Consider the following 26147-nt stretch of genomic DNA (forward strand, 5'->3'; position numbering starts at 1 on the left):
GACTGTTGAAATATATCACAATAAGACCTGAAAGTTTTGTTTCAATCGAATATTTCTTTCCCTGCCAAACAAATCCACGAAAAAATCGTTTTTTTGAAGCCTCTAAAGCAAGCTCCCCCCTTAAATTGGTTATTGCCGAAATCGATTTCTTTTAAACCCAAATACGATTTATGTGTTTTTTTATATTTTTATTGTGTCTACTATTTTATTTATTCACGATTTGCTGTAAATAAGTAAAAATGATTTTGTTTTTTATAAAAAAGGAAACACTGAAATTAGTTGATACGCCCGCAGCTTTGCTACGCAATTCAATTTAATTATTTTAAAATGAAAATAGACAATGCAAATTTTTATTCTATGCAAATATCCAATTTTTTACACATTTTTTTAGTTCGCTTGCATAAGGAAAGCGCGGCGCAACAACTTATCTATTAGGAATTTTTACTGATTTTTTCGGATACATTATCCTTGCGATGCTTGCACACACACATGCACACCGGAATAGCAGATATATGGTGTGTATGTATGTATGAGCCAATGTTGCGCTTGGAAAAGTATTGCGTAGTTGTAAATCTTTATAATTTTTATTGTTGCCCTTTTTGAATTACTTTCTGCTCTACTCTAGTGCCATTTTTATTGAACCCTTGCTTATTTGTTGCTTGTTGTTTTTTTTAAGTTATTGATTGCAATTTGTTTTACACAAAAAAGTTCACTTTATTTTCTTCTTTCATTGCTGCTTTAAAAAAATTGCCTTATCCACGTTCAATTAATTAGAGCTAGTTTTCTTTATGGTTATTGTTGTTTAATTTACTTCTTTCGTATTTCGCTATATCATTTCAAAATACATAAAAATAAAATAAATTTCATGTCGTTGACAAGAATGGTTGAAGAGGACAAATACTTGAGGTTAAATTTGGTTAAATATAAAAGAAAATTATTAACCAATTTGATGCCTACTGCGCCTTGCGAGTTGTGAAATTTTAGTACGAGAATTAAAAGCAGAACTGTCAAAGCTCAATAGAAATAGATGCTATAGGAGTGGCAATAGAATTGCATGTAGGATGCATTTTGTTTAGGAAATAATAGAGTAGTGTTTAATAATACGCAAATATATTTTGTGATTTTTGTAGTTACTTTTTTGCTCTACTCCTTCCGCACTGTTTTCGTTCTCACAATGAGTTGTACGCATAATAGTTTTCTGATGTATTACAACAACTGTTCCATACTTAGTATGCATGTACGCATGTACGTATGTATGTATGTGTATAAGTTAAATCTGTTTCATATTATTGTATTTATTGTAATTGCTAATTTGCGCATACATTAAGCGCTGATATAATGGTTTCTCGGATGTTTGCAATCTCCATTGTTCGAACATTTCATTGTTTCCCTATTTTTTTTAATTTTTAATTTTTTTTTTTTGTTCTAGATTTTAGTCAACGCATTTATTCAGCTTAAACTTTCAAATCAGCGTTTAATTGATGTGTATGTGTATGAATTTATAAATGTAGGTATCTAGACATTATCTATCGGTTATATTGGTGTTACGGCTGCTACGTTCGTTTTACTCTGGCTGTTGTAGTTGTGGTTTGTTGTTGTTGTAAATATTGTTGAAAGATTTGTTGTTATGGTTGCATATCATATGCATATTGCAGTTGTATTACAAATCCGCAGTCTTCTCATCAGCAGATATAGCATTCGGCTTTGATTTCTCATCTACGTGATTTTCATCATTGGCAGCTGAGGTTGGTGCGTCCACAATGTCCTTAAAGATGCGCGCATACTTGAAACGCTGCTGGCACGTTGCCCGGTATTGTATCAAATCCTCATCGCAATCACCGAACACGCCATCCCGGAGCGCTTCATAGATTTTAGAGGCTTCCTTTAAAATTAGTAATAAAAATAAAAGTTTAATTTAAATATACTAAATATAAATTAAAAGCATAAAATCATTGGGATTTCACTATTCCACTACTTACTTCAAGTTTAATTTTATTAATGTCAAATGAGGTAATCAACTTGATGGCGACATTACGTTTACTTGGCTCCAGTTCGTACATGATACGTGCGCCCTCATACAGATGCATTATGGAAGCACCATTTTGCGCGACGAACTCATCGTTCAATTGTTGTACACTCTTTGTTCCTATCAGTTCTTTGGTGGCCTTGTCGACGACAGTTTTAATGCTCGCATTCAACTCTCCATTGGCTGTCAGTTTGGGTAATGCTCCCGCCAACCTTACTATGCACGCATGCACAGATGGATGTGTTGCATCGATGGCGCTCGCGCGTCTAATGGATTGCAGCATAAGTAGAATTTTGTTCTTGCGGCAGTAGAGTTCGAATGCCAGTAAATGCGTTTCAATACGATCTTTGGCCAATTGTTGCAGCGGTTTCAGGAACTCAATGGCCTTTTCAAGTGGATCCTCCGGTCGCTCCAACTTCTCTGGTATGAGCTCATCCAATTGCGGCGCCTCAGGATCAGCTTCCTGATTAGCCTGTTGTTTGGATTTCTGATGTTGCTCGCGCTTCACCTGTGCTTGTGCTGCTTGTGCGCTTTCAAGTTCGGCTTTCTTCTTAGCTTTGCGCTGTTTGCTACGAAGCTTCTTAAGCTCTGATGGCGGGAGATTTTCTGTAATTATATTTCGAATTTATGTATTATTTTTGTACTACATGAAGGGAAAATGAACTTGTACCTGAATCAATTTCCTCTATTGTTTCCTCCGATTTAAGTGGTTTGTCATATAAGCGAATGTACACCTTGGAAAAATCAAATATATGATATAATTTCTCTCCGTCTCTTTTCTCTTTACTTGCTTACCTCTATGGCACATTTCGCCGCCCTAAAATAGAAAGGATGGCGACGTAGCACATCTTCCAAACGCAACAATCCGATATATGCCCGCAAAGTCATTTTGCGCATACAGTACGTGTGGAAATCGAATTGGTCTTCAATGATCTCGGAGAAGTGACGATCTACTTCGTGGCACTTTTTCAGCGCATCGCCCCAGCGACCCATGCGCTGGTAAGCCAGTGCACATTCTGTTTGGAACCACATACATTGCATCTCATTTAGATTCTCCATGGCGGTCACACCCTCTCGAGTGAATTTCGAACAAACCTCTTCAGCCTCTTTCACCATATTAGCGCGTAGCATATATTTGGCGCACTTCGAATTAATATAACTGTAGAAATATGTAAAATATGGAATTTATCGGTTGTGATGGCTCAAGAGAAGCGAAAAGAAAATAAAGTAAGGTGTACTTTGGTTTACTACAAAGGGTTCCTATGACCACCCACTCACCGATCTGCAGTGTCCATACTCTGCGCTTCATCCATCCACATATAGGCTTCCACGGGGTCACCTGCATGCTTGTATATGCGACCCTTCGTCATAAAGAGCTCAATGAGGGTAGGTGTATGATCGATAGCCGCATTAACATATTCTAGAGCATGTTCCGTGTCGCGCTTATAGTCATAGTGCTGCGCCAAGAACAAAGCAGTCCAAACAAGTGCGGACGCTGGTTCCACTGGGAGATTAGCATCGGCATCTTCTCTCGAAAAGTGTCCCGAACGTGTTAAATTTTCGTAATATTGTAGCACAAGTTCCTCGATAATAGTCGCCTTTTCAGGCACACGATGTAGCACACGTACATTTACGAACAATGGCGGGACCCCTTTACGTAGACCACGGCGTAGATATGAATCCAAAGCAGAACGAAAAGCATCGCCGCTTGCGACATCCAATGGCAAACGTTTAGGGCACATGGCTCGCGGGTATATTTCTTCAAATTGTTTGAAAGCAGCTAGTTTATCGGCTGCATCTGTAAATTCCCGAGCAGCAAAATATTGAGAATAGTAAAGTGTGTTCTCAGGATTACGTCGGATAAGTTCCTCAAAGATGGGAACAGCTAATTCGGGTTGTCCGAGTTTAATATACAAGTCCCCTACTGACTCTTGAACAGCCAGCTTATCAACAATTTGGCTCTCGTATTGTCGCAGATGATCGAGTGCGCGCTGAATGTTACCAGCTTCTACAAGGATTTGGTTTTGGTACAGCAAAAGTTCCGAATGCCGATAGTCGTGCGTTTCCTGCCAGTAAAATATATAGCGAAAAAAGAAATTAGTGAGTGCTATTTAAAAATAACGGTTGTTTGTACTCACTATAGAAGCCTGGGATTGGCTGAACGTTTCCAAAATGCTATTAGCCATTTCAAGATCACCAATTAGATGATAGCTCATGGCAAAGCCAATCCAGCTGGCATGTTGTGAGGGTCTCAAAGTAAATAAATGGTGACGTGTTTCTTTATAGCCTTCGAGATCACGCATTTGTATCTGCAGCAACGATAAATCTTTCAGGATTTGAAGATTATCCTTTTCCCACTTCAGCGCATTACGATAGCATTTAATCGCTTCATCATACTTCTTATCACTTCGCTGCAGTAAACCATAAACATGCCAGCAAACGTGTGAGCGTAAATCTTTACGCAGTCCCAAGCGTACATACTTATACGCCTCCTCTCGTCGTCCTAAACCGTTAAGTGTCAGGCCTTTCATCGCCAAAGTTTCGCCATGCTCCGCATACTTGGGGTTGGATAGAATCTGCTTGGCTAATTTCAAACCATTTTTGTACTGCTTCATTTCGTAACATTTCTAGTGTAAATTGTGGATATAAAGTTATAAAAAATATTAATTATGCAATAGATTTAAAGATCTTTTATTCGAACATATCGAATATTTAAATTAAAACAATTTTGCACCCCACGATTAACCCGCAAACCGCATTTTGAGGTTATGTATTCTGAATATTTTGCACCAGAAACAAATATTGAATTTAAAAGATACTCCAAAAGGTATCACTACCACGTATATAAGCCAATACAGTTCAAGCTAATGCACATTAATTTATAATGTGAGAATGTAGTGCGGCGATCGCCAACTCCTTGATTCAAAGTAGGATGACTCGTAGAATCAATGTGACATTGAACCCAACGAAGTACCGCTTTGGTTACGGAACATTCCATTTACAATGCTAATGCACCAACTTAAGTTTATCATGAACGCCTATGATGCAGAACTAAAACAAAATATTGTTTTTCAGTATTTAAGCACCCACCAACAGCTTCCTGAAGAGCGCACTCTCCTTGGGCGGCAGTGGATCGCTGGAAGGCATTTTGCACACTCAACTCTATTACAAACGCACGAGCTGCACACTTTTTGGTCTATCTACTATAATGCAAACGGAATACACCAAACTTCACTAATTTTCGCTACGGGCGGTGAAAATTTCCACAAAAGTTCTGTGGAAGCTTGACCACGAGCAAAATTGAGATGTCGATCCGTGCTCGACAGAAAAGAAGAAGAAGACAAGCAGAGCAGCTATGAACACGCACACGCACAAACAAACGACTAATCAGCTATGAACATGAAATTGTCAAATCGGTCAATTGTCAATTGTATCTTCTGATGCCAGACTTTTGAAATTTCTCCAATAAAACTCCAATCAATTTTGGTATATCTAATACAAATTGTAGAGTAGTGCTTTACTTTATAATTGCCCAGATTTTTATTAATATTCTTTTTATCAATTGTAGCTCATATACTTCAAAATACTTATAAGCGTTGCTCAAAATTCACAAGTACGACAACACCAGACCCAAACCTGATTTCCACTGAAACGTAACATCAAACACAAATCTAACTGAACTAATTGTGGTCAACAATCAGCTGTTCAAGTCATTCAATCCAAGGAAACTCGACAAATGAACCAATTGAGTAGCAGGATTGGCAACTTTGTATGCCAAAGTGTACAAATTGCAGGATGCGGCGTAAGTAAAACTTCAATTAATTCTCATGTGCAGTTATGTAGAATTATAAATTCCCAAACAGCTGCAGCAGGTGCGTACAAAGTATGCAGATTGGCGTATGATTCGTGATGTCAAGCGTCGTAAATGTGTGGCGGAGCATGCCAAGGAGCGGTTACGTGTAAATGCCCTACGCAAAAATGATATTTTGCCGGCTGAGTTGCGTGAGGTTGCTGATGCTGAGATAGCTGCCTTCCCGCGAGACTCGTGTTTAGTGAGGGTGCGTGAACGATGCGCCATTACGTCACGTTCGCGAGGTATTGTACACAGGTATCGTCTAAGTCGTATGGTTTGGCGACATTTGGCCGATTATAACAAATTATCGGGCGTTCAACGTGCTATGTGGTAGATATCAATTTTTTTTATTGAAACAGCTAAAGGATCCTCGCATTGGTTAATGCTGCTGAAGTAAATATCAAGTAGATGGCTCCATTGTAACTAAATTTAATAAATCTAATATAAGTTACATGTAATTGGTACATTTAAATTAAACTAAAATTGGTAGTTCTGTTTTCAATTCCCGCAAGCTTATGCTGTTGTAAGACATAGCGGCAATGCGTTCATAACAATCTCTGCATATGTCAGGGTACTTCTCCCCTAGTCGGGCGATGGCGTCTAAGAAAACAGGAAAGTTATATCTTGAAGAAATATTATCTATAAAATATGTGTCACCTTTTATGGCCTTTTGTAAACGCACTTCTGGGCCTTCATAATGTAGAAACATCATATCAAGAGCCTTTTTAACGAATGTCTCCCACATTTGATGCTCGTAATCGTTTTCTTCACCTTTTGCTTTACTAAATTTTGGGTTTAATTTTGGAATCGCCATAGCAGCCAATTCACGTATATCGGCTGAAGGATCATCTAAGCGTTGCAAGGTAGCTAAAATGGAAACAATTTTAAATTATGTCCAAAATAAAGTAATTATATAAGCGAACCGTAAGCAATGGGCTTCAGCTGATCTACGCCAACTTCCCCAAAATTGAGCAAGCACTTAACCGAATAAAGACGTGTTGCGACTGCACGATCCTCAAGTAAACTTGGAAGATATTTGCCAACGAATTCTGGTAAGACAAACGGTGCTTCTTCGCGTGCACCCTGTGACAGAGAGCTAAGGGTAGCCATAGCCAGTGAACGCATAGACTCGGCATTAGCACCCGCACGCCACTGCAAATGCGGCTCAATTACTGACGTTACGAACGTTCGTAGGAGTTGTATACTTTCGTCTAGCGGTCGATTAATAGTTTCCGACCATTGGAGCATGGCAATGGATATGCTACTGAAGATCTTAACTTTCGCCGAATCGGCACTATTTTCCCAAACGAAGTTTATTTTTGCTTGTAGAACTGTAAGGTATGTTGATCGTAGTTTGGCTATATTGATCAAGCCATTTAGCAACAAAATAGGTTCGGTCAGTTCATCCAAAAAAGCATCTAAATTTTGTACATAATTTAAGGCGCTATCAAAATATTTTTCGTGCAAGGCGGCAATGCTCATTTTACTTCGATCAGATACTTTGGCCAGTATGCTGTGACCCATCTCTTGCAAATCTTGAGCATTGGACTGTTCAGATTCAAACGATAGCGCCAAAATTTTAACAGTGGCAATATAAATGTTCAAGTCGAGCTTTTGAGTTCTTTCTCGCAATTCCGCCAAATTTTCCGCAGATGACTGTTTATTGATTTCGTTGGATTTAAAGAGTAACGATTCCATCATCTTCAGTACATATAATTGAAATTGCGGTTTAAGTGTCTGTGAGAACTCGCTTTCAACCAACAATTCAGAAACGCGAATAATGTCATCTATCTTAAGCGTGGAGCTAGCGGTAAACATATAGTAGAAACATTTCAAAAATCCTTCTTTAGAATTTTTTGCCAAACCATCGAAGCCATGTTCTATCCAGTCGTCATAGGAGAAAAGTCGACCCATCAAATCAGCTACTTTAAAAGCCTCCCGTGCTACCATGACCTCTGGATCACGGCAAGCTTGTGCCAGGTCTGCAAAAATCTCAAAGAATTTGGCCGTCATCGCAGCTTCTGAATGCAATACGAACTGATAAAGCAACTTGAGGGAATGGAGACGAACATTCACTTTCCAATCACTTGACTCACGTGTGATGAGACGCAAAAGACGTAATGAACGCTGTACTATGGCGCGACAACCAATGGTTGGGCGTTCAACTCCACAAGGATAATTTTTAACAGGCAAATCTGCTATTTCCTGTTTGCTCAACTCTTCCTCATTTTCTTCGTAATACTGCTTGCCACATTGGGTCCATCGTGGGCGTATGTAGTCTACTACTTCAGGAGAGTCATCCTTCAAGCTGCAAATACCAAATATATCTGTGCATTTCAACACATATTTTCTGTGGATAATTTCCAAATTTCTTACCAACATAAAACAAATGGAATTAGCCGATCAAAGTAGGAATACCGGTCACGCAATTCTAGCATTAAGAGCAAACCTAGTTGGCCACATTCGCGGCGCACCAGTGGCATTGAATCCATTAACAATGGTGAAACTTCCATTAACAACTGTGACAAACTATCATTTTTCGGATCCACATGTAATGCCAAACGCCCGATTGCTTCCACTGCTGCTAAGCGCGCCAATGAATGCTTATGATTTAACATTCCATAAAGGGGTTTTGCTAACTGCTCCGTAAATGGCTGGATGGCCATTGTATCAGCTGCACTCATAAGAGAAACTACACAAGCACAAGATTCTCGTTGTACTGCAGGGTACTGATCGCGCAGAGATTTTGCCAAAATACAAGCAATATGATTGTAACATTCCTGAAGCGAGCGATTGTTTCCAGTTACAATATATTGGTGTATGAGCGTATGCAATTGAGTTATATACAGCAAACGCACTTCTTCACTGGACTCCAATGTCTCCTGTTGGCCCATACGTCCAACCAATGTTGACACAATATTCATTAAATGGAAGTCATTTGGTGGTAGCTGTTTAGTAAATTCTGTCACCGTCAGCACAGCCTGCTCACGTACGCTCTCAAACCGATCGTCATAGCATTTTAACAAATGTAAATAGGTATCGTCGAATAAATCAAGCAATTGTGATGCATCTTTCTTTTCGCACTGCCGTTGAAGGAACTCCAATGCAGAAAGTTTTATGCGCCGTTCGGACGACTGAAGATTATCGCAAACTTCCTCAATATTTAAAGACATATTGAGCCAATATCAATGGCAACTAATTGAAACCTTGTCAAATTTTCCCCAGAAATTTTAATTTAGAAATTACTAGATATTCAAACAGAAATATGTTGCTAGGTAACATGCCGCCTTATGCCTTCAATCTTTTTCATGGATAACTTTTTTTCGTAAAAACTTCACAGTCAGATAACAGCTCTGTTCGCATACGTAATAATTTGTAGCAATTGTTAAAAATTATCACGTTTTAACGTTGCGCAGGATGATATTTTATTATTATTCATATATTTTTTCAGTGTGACATAAGCCCTGTTTGTTCAAAAAACCAGAAAGAATTAACTTGAACCAAAGATCACATATACGAAGGAGAAATAAAAAGTTTGTTTGTCATAAAATGTTACAAAGAAAGAAAACAAAAAAGTGCTGTGATTGAGTGCGATTGTTAATGGAAAAGTATATAAGTAAAATTGGCAGTTGTCGTCAAAATGTTGGGCAGGACTTCATTGTGTAGATTCATAAGTAAAAATACTTTCAGCTGGTTGTCAACAATGCCTACAGCTGAGAAATACTGCAGCCCTTTTCTTTAACCCCACATCTATACCTCCTACAGATTATGTCAAAAAGGTTCAATTAAAACAGAAATGTTAGGTAGAGACTGGGAATTTCACTGCTAAAACATATTTGTCTTACCGAATTTCTTGCTATCACCGTAGTTGTTGTTGTTGTTGTAGCAGTTTAACAAGCCCTGCTATCACGGTGTAGTCACCGGTCGTCATTGTCTATGTATATCATCTAACAGTAGGTCTTGGAAACATGCAGTTTCGGTGAGTTGTGCCCAAAGGGAGGGGGTGTTAGGCAAATGGGTTTAAGGGGGCCCGTGAATCGATATATTTAATGTCGTGTGCAGATGTCCAATACTTAATGCTTTTTGTCTTAAGTTCGACATTCGTAATTTATGTATTTGTATGAAATTTCAATACCTTAGCATAATCGGTTCTAGATAAAAACTATATGAAGGTCTCAGTTTGTATGGAGGCTCCTACGCCCCATTTTCAAATACCTAACACTTTTCACCATAAGACAGATATTAGCATTTGGCAATTTGTGGAACTGCATCATATTTCATTATCTTAGCTTTTTTGGTTCCGGAGAAAAGCGATTTGGAAATTTTTGCTTAGATGGGAGGTGCCACGTCCCCTTTTCCGATACCTACCACTTTTCACCATAAGTACGGTAAATACAATCTATGCATTCAGGCCAAGTTTTAGTTCTCTAGTTTAATTGTTTTTAGAGATATATTGGTTTTCACATTTTGGTCTCATATTAGATTCCACACCCATTATATACCAGGGCCAACATTATAATATAATTCTGTTTAATTACTATTAGCAACATTAAAAAACGTCATCTTATATTCTCTTTGTAAAAAGAAAATTTAAAAGAAATTCCGTAGAAGGGCGCATATCCGATAAACACTATATAATTTACTTTTTTACCAACCATGTTTTTTTGTGTATTCTTAATTAATATATGTGTTAATTCATCAATTCCGAATGGAACGCAATACGCAATTAATAATTACAATGGTTCCATTTTTTTCTTTATAAAAAATATTTACATGTACAAATAGAGTTACTATGGGTCACAAGCAAGTCGAAGATATGTTGGTCCAATGTTATCTAATATTAAACGCCATAGATATCTATGTCATCTATAGTAAACGCGACTGGCAGTTCGCTGCCAGAGATTGCGAGGGAGAACCATCGACATGTTTTAACAAAGAGGCAATCGACAAAAACATGTCCGTTTATATAACTACAGTATCTACTTTTTCGAACTTAACCCCCAATCTGTAATTTGAAAGAGAGATTACCTATATAAGATAGATTACCCTATTCTGAAATAAGAGATAATAAAATAATCTTTTAATACGTTCACATATAAGTAGATGATCTACTTATTCGTGCTTAAAAAGCAAGATTTGCCATACAAAATTTCTCACCCAAAATCTTAGATTATAAAATAATAATAGATAATAACCATATTTTTTGACATACAACCCTGTGTTATCCATAATTATTATTACGAATGTAATGGCCTCTGATGACGCTCCAGCATGCTTGTCCAACAGGCGTATATGTGTGCGTGTCGGGTGCTTGACGCTAATATCTAAAATTTTTGATTTTCATCATGCAAAAGCCGACAACAAGTATGTGTGACACGAAGCAAGTACTCGTGTCACCCGACACGCACACATATACGCCTGTTGGACAAGCATGCTGGAGCGTCACCAGGGGCCATAAGGACAAACATCAAAATAAAAACTAAATGAAATGGACGCCGGCAAAGAAAACAGGTTTGTAGACATAATTCTAATAAAATAATATCGAATTTCGCGTGCATATACCTGCCATAATTTTCCGCACTTCAGTAAACGTCGTTTACGAATTTAGTCCAATTGCCTATTACTAGCAGGAAATTGCCCAATGAAATTAACTATTTCTCCTCTTTGCCTTTTCTTCATTTCTTAATAATAATTAAACAAACCAAAAACACTAAAATATTCCACCAAACCAATTTCTATGAAGTAAAACCTTGCAAAACTGTCTTGACAGCTGATTGTCAATGTTGTAGCTAATCTGCCATATGTGAACGGGTATATTTATTTTTTTTGTAGATTTATTGCTATCTCTGCATTTATGAACGAATTTGATTTTAGCTCTGTTATTTATCGCATGAGGTCTCCATTTGCATTTAATTGCATGAGATTTTTTGTATGTGCTTAGCGTGCGAACGCTGGGACAAGGGGGTTCTAATTGTATACATTGTACAAGTGATTAAAAAAACAAACAAAAATAGTTGAGAGTGACTTTTATTGGGCAGTCTACTTACCAATTTACATTTTATAAATCCAAGAAAACTAAAATCCATCGTGTTATAACTCGTAAATAAATACAAGCACATAATTAACTTAAATATTCGCCGAAATCCAAATGAGTGATTTAACTGATAAAGTTATTATTGCAAAGACAGCTTTGATTGCCGCTTTGGGCGACAATGCATCCAAATATTTGGCCAACATGAAGCTGTGGTTCCGTTACAAGTGGTCCAAGGAGGAATTTGACGGTGAATCAAGAAAATTTCTTACACCCGACAAAATGCATTTACACAATCAATTTCTCATTGCTATACTGAACAAAATCGATGCTTTCCACACACCGGAACAAGCACCAGCTCTTTTTGCTACACATAACAGCGCCGGTATAAACAGTACATCGGGTGCTGCCAGTGGTGGTAGCAGTAGCAGTCGCAGCCGCAAACGCAAAAGAACTTCACGAGCATGCAGTGATCGCGTTACTTTCGAACCGTATGATTTTCTCGATTTTATAGTTGAAGATAATTTGGAATGCATTCGCCCCACGGCTGGTACGGACGCTAATGTTCAAATATTGCCAACCCAACGCTACTGTGTACAAGAGTTGTTTTTGCCTGACGCAGGATTTGTTATGGGTCGCTTCCTCATCGGCGCTTGGGAAGTGGGTCTCACGAATGTTGAAGATAATGTGGCCGAGTATGTAGCAATGGCAGTGCAAGTGCTCTTGAAAAATCTTGTATCCGCAATTGTAATGAACCGTAAACATTACAAAGTAACAGGAGATGGATCATTTTACTATGATGTTGGGGCACAATTAAAAGATCCTTCGCTGCGTAATACTGTCACACGACAAAAAATTGATGATGGACCATTGGAACTGGATAAAGAAATTACTTCGCCGAATTTCATGCGCCGTTCAAATGAGGATGGCGTTTTCTTATCAGCCTGTGAGGAAGTGTAAGTATATGATATGTCATAACATTCCCACGACAGTCGAATCTGCCGGAATTTACATCCGGTGAAAGACCAATATCTGAAACTATCCTCAAAGAAGTTTATCGAATATATTTTATGTTGTTATAATAACAACAAAAGCACTAATTATTTGTAAAGCAGTAATCATATTTTAATTATAGCGCACCACAAAAACGAGAAATGATAACATTAAAGGATGCTCAGCGCGCTTTTACCGATCACAACTTGATAGCATCGCACTCGGTGTTTACGATCAATATGGAGAGGTTAACGCAAATGTTGCACTAATATAAATAAATAAATGTAGCAATAAGTAATATTACAAAATTTATTCTTATTAATATGAAAAAAAAGACGTATTGGTTTCACAATTTTGAGAAAGTTGGTTGTTCCTTGGTCAACGAAGATACCGCTGCTTTGGCGAAGTCTTCAGATTGCATATTTATGGTATTCATTTGTCGCTGGAAAACAAAAACATTTTATTTGGAGTATATTTCTAATATATGTATAAATAGTTTTTACAATATGATCCAATCCATCCTGATTCGGTCTAGATTGGGAGTAAACTATGTTCCTCTTAGTAGCCTGTACTGCCACAGGACTCTTCTCAGCAATAGTGGCTGCCAATTCTAAGGCACCCTCTACACACGCTTCTTTGGTTGGGAAAACTTTGCTTACTAAACCGAAGCTATGCGCTTCTGCAGCACCAAAGCGGCGTGCGGTGAAGCAAAGTTCTCGGGCTAACGATTCGCTGCCAACAACTTTTGGTAAACGCTGTAAAACTCCCACGTCTGCAGCCATACCGATATCAACTTCTTTCACACAGAAAAATGCATTTTCACTGCAATAACGTATATCAGCAGCTGTTATAAGATCAACACCGGCGCCAATGCAGGCCGAATGTATGGCCGTTATAACAGGTTTAGGGCATACTTCCAAGGAGGAAATCGAATTTTGATATAGCTTGATTATATGCTCTAGCAAAACAGCTTTCCGAGCCACATCCTCGACTGCACCCAACTCTTGACCGAATTTCATCGCATCAGCCAAATCAAGTCCACCAGTGAAGTGTTTTCCGATTGCTGAGAGAACAATAACACGGCATTCGGGAGAAGCGCTAAGATTCTCAAAGCACTGCTCAATTTCCCTAAGAGTTTTAGCATGTGTATTAAACTATAGAAGCGTATTTCTATCCGAAAAAGTGTACTCACAACCACATATCTTTATTAAAGGTGTTAAGGTTTTTTGGACGATTAAGCTCAACATGATAAACAAACGGCTTAGGAGTAGTCACATGTAAAGTGTGATATTTCAAATCGCCACCACTTTTGTGGAGAATTGTACTGCTCATATTGCGCTGCACTTTAGGGATAAAAGTCCGCGGAACTGTAACGAAATAAAAAACAAGTAGCCTTATGAACTTTGGACTTTCGGTAGCAGGAATACTAACCGAATGAACCAAGTAAAACAAACGATTTCTTTCCAGATGCACTCAATGCCATGTCTTTTAAAAACCTTAAAGTTATAGCAAATTTAATTGTTTATATTATATTCGTTGGTTAAGTAAATAAATAAATACACAATTATAAACCGAATATACATTTATAAGTGAAAAGGAATAGATTGATCAAATTCTTTTATTGAGAGAAATGCACTCGTATTTCTCTTTTGTCAATTAAGGTACCACCACGTACATACATCTATGGCTTACCTGTATTTTTTTTATTGATACCACTTTACTCAAGGCGAATCTAATCGTCTTGACTTTACTATAAAGATGCTCAAATGTTATGCGGGAAATTCTATTTTTGTTTACGCTATATTTCCGAAAGTCGAATCTAACAAGGGAACTGCTGATTTTTTTTTTGTGATTTGGTGATCAGAAAGAGAAAGTAATCTGTTTTCCTTTTATTGTTGTTAAATTACATTCTGTTGGTATTTGTTATTGTATCCACTAAGTTGCAAAACCAAAAAGCATATAAATTTTGTTTTTGTACTACTACCATCTACTATTGCTATCATGTTGTACGAGTCCGCCTTGGCAATACCTTGCCGCATAAAGCATTCACAATAGAACTCAGCTGTTTTCTTTTTTTTTTTTTGCTAATCTAAAGATAAACCAAAGATCCCTTTCACAGTTCTTAGTTTTTGACATTTTAGTATTAACTTTATTTATTTAAACATATTTTATTCGGAAGTCTTTTCAAAATTGCTTTCGTAGTAATTAAATAAAAAATATGTCTATTCTGAAGAACGCAAGGCGTGCTCATCTAATGGTAAAAGCGCTTCGTAAATGTGGTATGTCAGTTATGTATGTATATTAGCTAATACGGCCGCTCTTAAGTAGATGGTTCCTTTAAGATCGCATTGCATTTACTTCTTCAACGGCAATAACGCCTGATGCAACGGCCGCTGCTTCTCTGAGTAAAAACTTTTTACAAACTTTACGCTCGGAAACATTTGGGCAACCTACTTACGTGACACATCCTCATCTTGTGAACGAAGGTGAACTAGTTATAGGCCAAAATGTGGAATCATTTCGGGAGCGCCGTTCTTGGCTTATGAGCGGCATTCAAAAGCTCGATGCAGAAGATGCGAAAAATGTGCAATGCAAAAAGAAGTCTCATTTGGTAAAATAACATTTAAATTAGCAAATTATACTTTATTTAAAACATTTTTTAAGGTTATAGTACCATCATCGTCTAAGAAGTACATGAGCGATAAAATTCCTTACGTTTTTCGTCAAAACTCCGACTTTTATTACTTAACTGGTTGTCTGGAACCGGACTCTGTGCTGGTTATGACCATCAACGAGAACGAAGATGTCAAATCTACACTATTTATGAGGCCGAAAGATAAGCACGCCGAATTGTGGGATGGCACTCGTACAGGAGCTGAGAATGCACCCGATTTTTTCGGCGTGGATGAAGCTTATACAATAGAACAATTTTCACAAGTGCTAAAAAAATACGTAACAAGTGAAAAGCCTCTTGTTTGGTATGATTCACCTGCTTCAGATCAAGCCAACATTACCAGCGAGGTACAACAGGTAGCTGATAAAATATCAGAGGTTAAATCTCCCGCTGTCTATATACAAAGTCTCCGACTCTATAAATCGTCTAGTGAGCAAGATTTGATGCGTCGCACATGCCAAATTGCGTCAAGAGCAATAAATGAGGTAATAGCCGAATCGAAACCCGGGATTTCTGAGCATCATTTATTTGCTTCAGTCGACTATAAGTGCCGTATGAAAAATGCCAGCTATTTAGCATATCCGCCGGTGGTAGCGAGCGGTAACAATGCGACAACAATTCATTACATTAATAATACACAGTTGACAAGAAGTGGTGAACTCGTGCTAATGGATGCTGGTTGTGAATATGGTGGTTATACGAGTGATATTACCCGTACATGGCCCATAGATGGAACCTTCACACCGGCTCAGAAAATCCTGTACGATGTGGTGTTACAACTGCAAAAAGAATTGATAGGTAAAACACAATAATGGCTGTTTTCAAAAAATACTCACTAAAGATTCTTATAGCTACACTGTTAAAGCCTGGCGGAGAGACTTTGGACAACCTTTTCGATACAATGTGCATTAAATTGGGAAAATATTTGCAAGAAGCCGGAATAGTTCCAAAGAATATCGTTGACGATATTAGCTATGCCAGGGTATTTTATTTTCAAATATTCCATAAGTAACTTCAATAAAATATATTTTTGTATTTAGGCTGGTTATAAATTCTGCCCCCACCATGTATCCCACTATCTTGGCATGGATGTACATGACACACCACTAATTCCACGGACATTTCCATTGCAACCGGGTATGGTGTTCACAGTGGAACCTGGAATTTATATAGGACATGATCGTCAAGATGTGCCAAAAGAATTTCGCGGCATTGGCATACGTATAGAGGATGATGTGCTAATCACCAGCGACAATAACGTGGAAGTACTCACCGCCGAATGTATAAAAGAGCGGGCAGAAATCGAAAATATGTTTTTGACTAAACGCTAATTTAATATTGGATCAATTTTATGTAAGCTTCGTTAATTTCTATCATTGGTGTGTTTGATGAAGTAAAAATTATACAAAAAAAAAAGAAATATTAATAATTAAAATTTTAATAAAATTGAGTGTTGTATTTTTTGTGGCCAATGAAAGTAGACATGCGTGTCATGGCGTCTCCGTGGGCAATCACATATGTATGTTCTGGATCATAAAACTCAGTTACAATAGCTAAAAAAATGAGTTTGTATTTTTTATGAAATAAGTTATAACGTAACGTGGGCTACTTACCCTCTTGTAGGCTTTCATAAGAAGAGAAAAGATTCACCGGGGCGGGCTGCATTTCGGTTAGATGAATACATTTCAGACTAGATAATATTTCCAGCAGAAACATTATTTCCACGGGTGGCAAATGTGGGAACTTTGAGCATATATCAAAAATCATACAGCCCGAACGACTAACACATTCGGTGAGAACAGATCCCAACCAACGATCTAAAACGCGCCGATTAATGGTACCATTTAGACGTATCCATGGGTGAGGTTTCATCACAATAACATCCCTGTCGAAAAAAATGACTTATTTTAATCAATTATTATTTTAATTGTTTTTATTTTAAGTAAAGTTTAATAAGAAAATAATTCCTACTAAGCTTGGTATACTATCTTAAAAGGTCACTCGTTGAAGGGTCTTGCGCAGCCACTAGACAAGAAATAGGAGAAAATAAAAAACACAAGTAAAGATAATAAAACTGAGTAAACGTAGTTAACTAACCGGAACGACCCGGTTGAATACGTTCCCACGACAGTCGGTTCTACGTAACCGGAACGACCCGGATTTATATCCGGCCAAGGACTGTCACTTCAACAAAACTCCTCGTATATGCACGGGGAATGTTATGCTACTACAACAACAACAACAACCCGGTTTTATAACCAGCCAAGGACTGTCATTTCAGCAGCATTCCCCGCATATGTATGGGGAATGTTTATGCTGCTACAACAACAACGCAACCCAAGAGGACAAAGGACTTTAAAATAAGTTTAAGTTCTGATTTAAATCTAAAGTTTTAAGACTTTTTTAAGTACTTACCTTTTCCAGTCTTTTTCATTAGTATTTGCTTGTGGAGTGTCGCTCTGAAACCGTTTGACCGGTTTTGAGACACGCTTGCTGATCTTCTCATCTTTTGCTGATCCACTGGGGTCATCAGATAACCTAGCTCTTTTACCGTAACTGGCTTCTTCAGCTTCATCGCTTCCTTCTTCCTCCACATTCGCGTTTTCACTGGCGCCGGCACTGTTTGCCACGTGTTTAAGATTCACTGTACCATCCGGCCCCAATTTTTCACGCTCCAGCCGTTTAAGGTGAAATGTGTGCACAACCCAGGGACGAATGTGAGCTTTATGCACGTATAGCATTGTAGAGACGCCAACACGTTTGATGAGGTAATGCTCAGAGAGAACACGCAAAGCGCGCGATAGAAATTGGGCATAAGGAAATTCACGCTGAAAAGAATGGACATTGAAAGTCTCTCAAAGTAATTTAAAAACTTAATGCACAATGAATACCTTCAAATCCGTCACAGGCACACCAAATTTACACTTTTCTATATATTTGAGTAGATCTTCAACGTGTTGTTGCTCCATAGCATTAAAGTCCAGTTTATTTAGCTTGGGCTTAAGTATCTCGAAGGTATTATCTGTGTATTTCCAATGCGATTCACTGGCATAAGAAATAGTAATTAATTAAATTTACTTATCTAGAGCTAAATTTCATAGTTGACTTACTCCACAATTTTTCTCAAGATAAGGTCACGATCAATTTCAGCCTCCACTAAGCGCTTGGGCACACACAGTTCACCATGTAGCACAGTCTCTTTACTGGACAAAAGGAAATTCTTATCTACGTCTAACTGCAGAGTTGGCAGATTCACTACAAAAACATCTTGTGCGCGCGCAAAGCGCTCCTCCTTGTTCAGTGTTGGCTCGTACTCATCATTTTTGTCGTTATCTTCTTCCGCCACATTAAACTCCAATATTTCACAACACAACTGATGCCAGTCGATGGATTTGTTGACCTTTACATTTGCCGACACACGTCCCAGATCTTTGCGTTCATATGGAGTTTCCTTCTCACGCCAAAATGACTCTAACATACGCACTAGCGTTAGTAAATTGGAGGATTCAACAGTCACCGAACAACCATTCATGGCCATATTCAATACTTTCTGTGGTGGCATTTCAGTAAGCTCTCTTAAAATCGTTCTCTTTTCCTGTACTATCCGTTCAATCGCATTAATATAGTTGGCATGTTTCAGCACACAGTTGAAGGGGCATTCGATGCTGAGTGTATCGTGTTCATCATCTTTGTGCATCAGACGGCTAAAATTGATATCTACTTCGTGGTTGAGGTGATCGAGTGCACAGAAGAAGTGTATGTGGCGCACGGGCAGCTTGGATATAAAATCGTAGGGGTTGTATGTGATCTTGTAGCTTAAATTGGCTGGTTGGAATTTAACGCGGACCTTTGATAAATAAAAAACGGGAAACAAATTTTATTGTAAAGTAAAGTAAACTTAAAATTCTTTTACAAAATTACCATTTTCAATTAAACAATCATCCGTATTACATTTACCTGTTTCTCATTGGCTTCACTTTCGAAACTTTTCGTGTACTCTGTTTCGGGCGCATTGTCGAAAATGCAATGATAATGATCAAGTATCCGATCCATCGACGATAATGTCTGTCTTTGTTCGGCATCAACGGTCAATATATTGATTGGCAATTTGATATTGCAAGTCCAAAAGCTTCGTGCCAGCCCTTCGGTGAGGAAGAAGAGTTGCCCCGCATTCGGCGACTTTAGCTCTACAACATTTGCCATCGACTGTCCTTTACTAGTCGATGGTTGTTCGATGAACTCCTCCTTGGGCTTCATCAAAACACCTAGCACATTTTCAAAGAACCCAAAGAGCGAGTCGTAAATGTAAAAAGGTATACGTAAAGAGATCAAACGACGTTGATAATGTGCCGAAAGCGAATAGGCTGGACTCGTTAGTTGGCTGGGCAGCATTTCTATATTCTTGCGCTTATTCGCCACAATGAGTGCGCCATTACGCGCTATATTGAAGGCGCTTTGCAATATTTCTTCAGAGAATTTTTTAAAAATCTCAAAAGCTTGCGCCGTGTATGTGGTCTTGTCTAGCGCCGAACAAAGCGAACTGTGCAGAACCCCAATAGCGAGCATTGTAAGTGCTTCTTGTTCATTGCTTGGATTTATGTATTTCATTGCTCTCTCTTCTGAGACCGCAGCGCGCATAATAAATAGTCGATTGAATTCGTCAAGAGCATCGGGTATCATAAAGCGCGGTCTCATAGCAGCAAATGCTTCCTTGCCCTTAATGTTGTGCACCAGCTGATACAAGAAATAGAAAATTTGTATGAAATGTATAGTCAACGCTCCAGCGTACTCCTCACGCTCCGCATACACATTTTTCAGTTGTTGCAAGAAATTCTCTCCATAACGCTGCTGAATTTCAACGTTTGTTTGTAGCATGTGCACCCAAGTGGGGACTTCGGGGATGTGGCGTTCTTTCTTCACGATATACTGCATACGCCGATGGCATGCCTGGGTTGTTTTATTGCATATACCTAGATTATGCCTGATAACGTCACGGCAAATCTTACCAACTACCATAAGCCCAAGTATGGGCACCGGCGCTGCTACATAGATATAGACAGCACGTGCTAGTTTCAGCAAATCATCTTCATCCTTGCTCCAGCAGGCTCGTAAGGTGCGCATATTTTTCAAAGCATCTCGATCGATGGCGTCGCGCATGGAAGCCGATTTCTTTTTTGTGGTGCGTTTTACTGCAGCCGAATGAGGCAGCCGCTTGATTTGCGCTGCATGTAAACGGGTTTTACGTAAACCCATAAGACGCAAGTGTTTACTACTAGTAGCACGTAATAGTGGTGCACGACCGGTGCGTATTTGTTTCGGTTTGGTGTTCGTTCGCAACACCCACGACCAGCTGCGCAAGGTATGAGCAAAGAGATGCGCGGCAAAACCAGCGGCACCTGCCCGGTCACCAGGCACCTCACCGTTATCATATTGTGGAGCTTCGTCGAAACCTACAGCACTTAAAAATTGCAATTCCCTGCGACTTGCCGACTTTTCGTCATTTTTGGCACTCCGCAGGCCGAGTTTGGTGTACACACAAATACGATGAAGCTGATTCCAGTATTGAGTAACATCATTGGATGTGGAAAAATAAAAATCTAACTCGTCATATTTCCGAGCTGCATTTACTTTAGCATAGCTAGCCTCGGATGGTGTGGTATCAAGGATTTGCGTACGCCGATTTAAATAAACCCACATCATCATCGTCTCTTTGAAATTTGCGGATCCACCAACCTGTATTAATCCCATGTGATTCAACAATTTTAGTACCAAAGTGCAAATGCGCAGGAGATATATGCGATTAATTAAATTTTGCAGCTCTGCCGGCAATTGACGTATAAGGTAGTGTTGACGTACTGGATGTGTCAAATATTCGCCGAGTTTATCGCCATCTGTTTGTTGGAAACGAAATATTTTATCAAAAATTGAGAGTGGCATCCGGTCCATAGCGTCCACAAAGTACACCCAACCCGCAGGCTTATCTGCATAGTTCGGCAGAGGTGTTATGAAGGTACGCCAACTAATCTGTTGCGTGTATGCATGTTGCACTTCCGTTCCCGAGTGCAAGCCGTTCAAAAACTCGTTAATTTGCAATGCTGGCTCAGATTCTTTCCAATTTTTCAGCAAAGCTTCGTCTATTTCAAGCATCTGTTGATGCTCGTTTAACTCCACCACAATATAAAACAGAAACTCGTGCATATATCGCGATATAAGAAATTTTGGTGGTTTAGGCAGATTATTACTATTAGGCAAATGCTCCGTTGGAGATTCTGTTATTACAGGCTTTACTTGAACAGTTTTCTGTGTCTTTCGAGTAATCTGCCGAGAAATGCGTAATCGATTCTGTTTTTTTTGCTCTTCCCGTTCTCTCGTCACCAAAAGTATGTTCTTCAAACGCCTTATTTCGCGCTGGATCAAAACGTGATTTGAATCTATTTCAGGATGGGCCACGTAACGATAAGTACGTACGTGTCCTTTATATTTTAGGTTAACTTCGTACGCCTTTAAATTGTCAGTTTTCTTAAGTTCCATAAACATTCGTCGCAGCGACTTAAAACATATTTCATCTGTGAACCCCCGTTCTCGTTCACTTTCCTGTAGCTTGTTACGTAAAATGACCGTTTGTATAATTATGTGCTCGTTTAGCTGTCGAATTATAAAATCACGACGATATTGTTGGCGGGCTGTATAAGTCACGCGAAATTGCTTGTCATTGTATTTATATTCTTCTACAGATGTTTCGATTTGTGGAAAATCGACAGCGAACGCCTCTTCAACTTGGGGTGTAGGCTGTAAAAAGAAAGAGGGATGTTAAGTATGTACATACTTAATTTGATGACCATGTGTGTTTTTTTTCGTACCGGTAGATCGATGAATTTTACCATTCCTGGCTCTGGAACGTCTTTCTCTTTGGCAGCCTTCTCTGCAATTATCACTTCTACCGCGACGAATCTAAAACAGCAAAACAAAAATTTAAATAATTGAGAATCCTTATGTTCGTTTTTTGGTATACCTATGAATTCGTTGCCGGCCCTCATCTACAACATGCGATATTATCAGTCCATCACGACTCATTCCCTTGACCATCTGACGTACCACGCAGTGTGATGCACTGAGATAGTTGGCAAGCTCTGTATGACTGCAACCACGTGCACCATGCCGCAAAACAGCACGATAAAATTCTTCTTTAAGTGGCATATCTGTAAAAGCGTGTTTATTATTAACAAAAGCGTCAGTTAGGCTGATGCCTCCTTCTTTTTCCTCATCTATGACACTTTCAATTAGCTGGTCTATGGGCATTTCACAATCTTTTAAAGTAATCGCTAGGACTTGAACATCATTCCCCTTGCAACTTTTCCTTCCGGTATACACCTTCTGCAATATGAATTGAATCAATAGATCTAATCGTAGTGCAGTTCTATTGGAAAAGCCCATATTGAAGAGCGTTACACCCACCTTCACCTCGAAAATTCGCCGAAAATAAGGTGTTAATAGTAAACGGCGAAAAGTCGATTTACGTGAAAACTCTGTCATTTTGCTGCGTAGTTCCGTCACCGGAACATTATTCTCGGGTGATTCTTTAACCATATCATAAATTTGTTCCACAATAGCTATTATATTACGTGGTATATCCGGTACATACTGTGGCAAATTAAGTAAGGATGTAACAGCGAGACGATCTTCGCGAAATTCATTAAAAGCTTGTTGTACTACCAAACCAAGGTTAATCAATTTATTCCTAAAAACATAGACATTTGTAGTAATTTTTTGTTACTCATTATTACCAGTTTTTACTTGATATAGAAAACCACCGATGAATCTTTGCACAACTGAAACAGTGAGTTCGTTCCGGACGTTGTTTCTCCATTATAACGCGAGCGGCCAATGGCTTCCCAAAAACAATATTGTAATACCGTTAAGTCTTGAGGTATAGGTTTATTCCTAGGTGTAAGAACGCAATAGCGTAGTTCTTGTGAGGCAACTATAACAAAGCGGTTGCCCCATCTGCGTAAAAATGAAAGTATAAATAAAAAAATGGAAAAAATATAAGGTTGTCAAAAAAGTCTTGCGGTATTTCCGCAAGCTTGTCTTTGCAAGCGCGTAGTTCTAGTTGTATTCGTCGCATCGGTTCACGCTAGAGCTTTTTGGAAAGCTCTTTTCACGTGCTAACACGTGTTTGATTAATTATTGTTTGCTTTTAGTCGTTCGTGAGTTATAGCGTCGCAAACATGGAGCAAAATAAAGAGAAAATACGGCATATTTTACAGTACTACTACGATAAAGGCAAAAATGCATCTCATGCTGCCAATAAAATGTGTGCAGTTTATGAACCCGATACAGTTTCCATTTCCACCGCACAACGATGGTTTCAACGTTTTCGTTGTGGTCCAGAGGTGATCGAAGATGCGCCACGGTCCGGAAGGCCTGTCGTCGAAAATTGCGATAAAATCGTTGAATTGATCGAAAGAGACCGGCATAGTAGAAGCCGTAGCATCGGCCAAGAGCTGGGCATGAGTCATCAAACCGTTGAAGCTTTGAAGAAGCTTGGATTCAAAAAGAAGCTCGATGTATGGGTGCCACACGACTGGACGCAAAACAACATTTTTGCCCGTATGGATGCATGCGAATCGCTTCTGAATCGCAACAAAATCGACCCGTTTTTGAAGCGGATGGCGACTGGCGATGAAACGTGGGTCACTTACGACAACGTGAAGCGCAAACGGTCGTGGTCGAAAAGCGGTGAAGCTGCCCAGACGGTGGCCAGACGGTGGCCAAGCCTGGATTGACGGCCAGGAAGGTTCTTCTGTGTGTTTGGTGGGATTGGCAGGGAATCATCCACTATGAGCTGCTCCCCTATGGCCAAACGCTCAATTCGGACCTGTACTGCCAACAACTGGACCGCTTGAATGCAGCACTCATGCAGAAGAGGTCATCTTTGATCAACAGAGGCCGAATTGTCTTCCATCAGGACAACGCCAGGCCACACACATCTTTGGTGACGCGCCAGAAGCTCAAGGAGCTCGGATGGGAGGTTCTTTTGCATCCACCGTATAGTCCGGATCTCGCACCAAGTGATTACCACCTATTTCTGTCCATGGCGAACGAGCTTGGTAGTCGGAAGTTGTCCACAAGAGAGTCCTGTGAAAATTGGCTCTCCGAGTTTTTTGACATAAGGGAAGCGAGCTTCTATAAGAGGGGCATTATGAAGTTGGCATCTCGTTGGGAACTCGTCATCGAACAAAACGGTGCATATTTGACTTAAATCGCATTATTATAACCAATTTTATGAACAATTGAAAATTCAATAAAAATACCGCAAAACTTTTTTGACATATATATATATGGAGGGCGCACCTCTCAATTACAGTTTCCGCATTTAAATCGCTCACTTCGGTAGCTTCTATTCGTTTTCGCTCTTTATAAAATTCACAAGAGCCGCGTATATTACCATCCTCAATGGGCAGAAACGTATTGCGTGGAAATTTTTTCGGATCCTTTTATTTTAAAATCAAGTATTAATTTTAATATGTAGCATAAATCATATTTCATACCAGCGCAAGAGGCACTCCAAAGTCAGGATCTACGTATGAAATCCGACTTTCTAACGGCACTGTTGGTCTTTCAGAGGGTAATTCATAAAAATCTAATTGATGAGTGTTGCGCTTTATGAAATCCCACACGCGATTTAAGACATCTGATGGCAAAGGTAGGGGTACTTCTAAATCGACACCTAGGTAAGCCCAAAGTGCTAGAAGGAGTGAAAAAAATATTTATTGTAAATTGACACGAGTATTTAAAAAATATTAATATATACATGATAGCGTAATGCCCTCTAAGCCCTCCAATGCAATTTCTTCCAATACAATCTGCGAAACCGGACTGCGTCTAATGGGTCGAATCATTTTAAATTCACTTTTCTTTACTTAAACAGATTATGCCTATTTGTAGATATCACCATAATGTCCGTGGAAAGGATATATAGGCACCTTATAATTTTAAAAGTGGGAACGATATTCTTAATTAGTGTCAGTAAAACCAAATTCGATTCAACAAATTGCGAAAATAAAAATAAATAGCAGTGGCTGCCATATTTCAGTAACATTCCATTTTTGAATGGATGCCACACTCTTTATAAAATGCGATAAAATTTTCAAAACATAGTTTAATTGATTAAAAAACGCAAACAACAACTTTTGCACATACTTATATACATTTTATTTTATAATTCATTAACGTAATAAAAAAAACCTCCCAATGCATTTGCTTAACATAAATACAAAATTTCGATTTAAAAAGTTCAATATACGAGCAATATATGTGAATATTAACCTTTTCTCGAAAAAATGTCATCATTACGAAAAATACGTGGGGTCAGCATATGACCACCATTGGAATCATTGAGGACCCGATGTGGTTGTCTTGCTTGGAGGAGGCGGATAGCACTGAGCACTTTCGCTGTGAGTGTCCTGCCTTTGCTAGAACAAGGCTACGAGTTTTGGGTTCTGATGTCGTGAGAATGAGTAATATTCGTTCTCTAAAACTGTAGGATATTTACAGATTTTCCAAAGAA

General features: G+C 38.8%; 7 protein-coding genes across 8 annotated transcripts; 3 read left to right on the top strand and 4 right to left on the bottom strand.

The window, feature by feature from the left end:
• Nucleotides 1-705: 705 nt before the first annotated feature.
• On the bottom strand, nt 706-5378 carry LOC128857816 (N-alpha-acetyltransferase 16, NatA auxiliary subunit). The gene is made up of 7 exons (XM_054093593.1): nt 5117-5378; nt 4165-4653; nt 3305-4092; nt 2822-3185; nt 2697-2760; nt 1980-2632; nt 706-1882 (listed from the first exon to the last, which is right to left on the bottom strand). The coding sequence occupies exons 1-7, from the start codon at nt 5171-5173 to the stop codon at nt 1661-1663; spliced, it is 2637 nt and encodes an 878-aa protein (XP_053949568.1). The 5' UTR covers nt 5174-5378; the 3' UTR covers nt 706-1660.
• Nucleotides 5379-5704: 326 nt separating this feature from the next.
• LOC128857819 (28S ribosomal protein S14, mitochondrial) lies at nt 5705-6381 on the top strand. The gene is made up of 2 exons (XM_054093595.1): nt 5705-5828; nt 5890-6381. Exons 1-2 carry the CDS (start codon nt 5763-5765, stop codon nt 6211-6213), a joined length of 390 nt encoding a protein of 129 aa, XP_053949570.1. The 5' UTR covers nt 5705-5762; the 3' UTR covers nt 6214-6381.
• Nucleotides 6293-9532, bottom strand: LOC128857817 (dynein axonemal assembly factor 5). The gene is made up of 4 exons (XM_054093594.1): nt 8256-9532; nt 6803-8187; nt 6537-6746; nt 6293-6479 (listed from the first exon to the last, which is right to left on the bottom strand). The coding sequence occupies exons 1-4, from the start codon at nt 9050-9052 to the stop codon at nt 6352-6354; spliced, it is 2520 nt and encodes an 839-aa protein (XP_053949569.1). The 5' UTR covers nt 9053-9532; the 3' UTR covers nt 6293-6351.
• Nucleotides 9533-11703: 2171 nt separating this feature from the next.
• On the top strand, nt 11704-13172 carry LOC128857822 (transcriptional adapter 1-like). The gene is made up of 2 exons (XM_054093599.1): nt 11704-12866; nt 13046-13172. Exons 1-2 carry the CDS (start codon nt 12028-12030, stop codon nt 13170-13172), a joined length of 966 nt encoding a protein of 321 aa, XP_053949574.1. The 5' UTR covers nt 11704-12027.
• A 22-nt stretch (nt 13173-13194) lies between these two features.
• Nucleotides 13195-14868, bottom strand: LOC128857823 (delta(3,5)-Delta(2,4)-dienoyl-CoA isomerase, mitochondrial). Of its 2 annotated transcripts, XM_054093601.1 has the most exons (5): nt 14596-14868; nt 14335-14399; nt 14096-14270; nt 13407-14031; nt 13195-13345 (listed from the first exon to the last, which is right to left on the bottom strand). In XM_054093601.1, exons 2-5 carry the CDS (start codon nt 14384-14386, stop codon nt 13250-13252), a joined length of 948 nt encoding a protein of 315 aa, XP_053949576.1. In that variant the 5' UTR covers nt 14387-14399; nt 14596-14868; the 3' UTR covers nt 13195-13249. The 2 variants fall into 2 exon arrangements, with proteins under 2 accessions (XP_053949576.1, XP_053949575.1); XM_054093600.1 differs by lacking the exon at nt 14596-14868 and having other exon boundaries at nt 14335-14555.
• Nucleotides 14869-14988: 120 nt separating this feature from the next.
• On the top strand, nt 14989-17002 carry LOC128857821 (xaa-Pro aminopeptidase 3). Its single transcript, XM_054093597.1, has 5 exons — nt 14989-15182; nt 15246-15514; nt 15568-16375; nt 16429-16559; nt 16618-17002. The coding sequence occupies exons 1-5, from the start codon at nt 15122-15124 to the stop codon at nt 16906-16908; spliced, it is 1560 nt and encodes a 519-aa protein (XP_053949572.1). The 5' UTR covers nt 14989-15121; the 3' UTR covers nt 16909-17002.
• On the bottom strand, nt 15526-25656 carry LOC128857820 (general transcription factor 3C polypeptide 1). The gene is made up of 13 exons (XM_054093596.1): nt 25392-25656; nt 25129-25325; nt 24932-25071; nt 23372-23581; nt 23033-23315; nt 22590-22951; nt 22438-22528; nt 19535-22366; nt 18688-19424; nt 18469-18622; nt 17993-18405; nt 17191-17462; nt 15526-17130 (listed from the first exon to the last, which is right to left on the bottom strand). The coding sequence occupies exons 1-13, from the start codon at nt 25477-25479 to the stop codon at nt 17015-17017; spliced, it is 5895 nt and encodes a 1964-aa protein (XP_053949571.1). The 5' UTR covers nt 25480-25656; the 3' UTR covers nt 15526-17014.
• Nucleotides 25657-26147: the final 491 nt, after the last annotated feature.

The sequence above is a fragment of the Anastrepha ludens genome, chromosome 3 (genome assembly GCF_028408465.1).
Source record: "Anastrepha ludens isolate Willacy chromosome 3, idAnaLude1.1, whole genome shotgun sequence".
NCBI lineage: Eukaryota > Metazoa > Arthropoda > Insecta > Diptera > Tephritidae > Anastrepha > Anastrepha ludens.

Bases quoted from the DNA above. Each gene is read 5' to 3' on its own strand.
- LOC128857822 (XM_054093599.1), top strand. From the start codon at position 12,028: ATGAGTGATTTAACTGATAAAGTTATTATTGCAAAGACAGCTTTGATT. The intron at 12,867-13,045 runs GTAAGTATATGA...TTTTAATTATAG, and splicing joins TTATCAGCCTGTGAGGAAGT to CGCACCACAAAAACGAGAAA.
- LOC128857820 (XM_054093596.1), bottom strand. From the start codon at position 25,479: ATGATTCGACCCATTAGACGCAGTCCGGTTTCGCAGATTGTATTGGAA. The intron at 22,367-22,437 runs GTACGAAAAAAA...TTCTTTTTACAG, and splicing joins TAAAATTCATCGATCTACCG to CCTACACCCCAAGTTGAAGA. The intron at 18,406-18,468 runs GTATTCATTGTG...CATTCTTTTCAG, and splicing joins TGCCTGTGACGGATTTGAAG to CGTGAATTTCCTTATGCCCA.
- LOC128857821 (XM_054093597.1), top strand. From the start codon at position 15,122: ATGTCTATTCTGAAGAACGCAAGGCGTGCTCATCTAATGGTAAAAGCG. The intron at 15,183-15,245 runs GTATGTCAGTTA...GGTTCCTTTAAG, and splicing joins AAAAGCGCTTCGTAAATGTG to ATCGCATTGCATTTACTTCT. The intron at 16,376-16,428 runs GTAAAACACAAT...AGATTCTTATAG, and splicing joins ACTGCAAAAAGAATTGATAG to CTACACTGTTAAAGCCTGGC.
- LOC128857817 (XM_054093594.1), bottom strand. From the start codon at position 9,052: ATGTCTTTAAATATTGAGGAAGTTTGCGATAATCTTCAGTCGTCCGAA. The intron at 8,188-8,255 runs GTAAGAAATTTG...TGGTATTTGCAG, and splicing joins ATTCCATTTGTTTTATGTTG to CTTGAAGGATGACTCTCCTG. The intron at 6,747-6,802 runs GTTCGCTTATAT...TTTCCATTTTAG, and splicing joins GCTGAAGCCCATTGCTTACG to CTACCTTGCAACGCTTAGAT.
- LOC128857816 (XM_054093593.1), bottom strand. From the start codon at position 5,173: ATGCCTTCCAGCGATCCACTGCCGCCCAAGGAGAGTGCGCTCTTCAGG. The intron at 2,761-2,821 runs GTAAGCAAGTAA...GATTTTTCCAAG, and splicing joins CGGCGAAATGTGCCATAGAG to GTGTACATTCGCTTATATGA. The intron at 1,883-1,979 runs GTAAGTAGTGGA...CTAATTTTAAAG, and splicing joins TTAATAAAATTAAACTTGAA to GAAGCCTCTAAAATCTATGA.
- LOC128857823 (XM_054093601.1), bottom strand. From the start codon at position 14,386: ATGGCATTGAGTGCATCTGGAAAGAAATCGTTTGTTTTACTTGGTTCA. The intron at 14,271-14,334 runs GTTAGTATTCCT...ATTTCGTTACAG, and splicing joins TGTTTTACTTGGTTCATTCG to TTCCGCGGACTTTTATCCCT. The intron at 14,032-14,095 runs GTGAGTACACTT...TAAAACTCTTAG, and splicing joins TTTAATAAAGATATGTGGTT to GGAAATTGAGCAGTGCTTTG.
- LOC128857819 (XM_054093595.1), top strand. From the start codon at position 5,763: ATGAACCAATTGAGTAGCAGGATTGGCAACTTTGTATGCCAAAGTGTA. The intron at 5,829-5,889 runs GTAAGTAAAACT...ATTCCCAAACAG, and splicing joins TACAAATTGCAGGATGCGGC to CTGCAGCAGGTGCGTACAAA.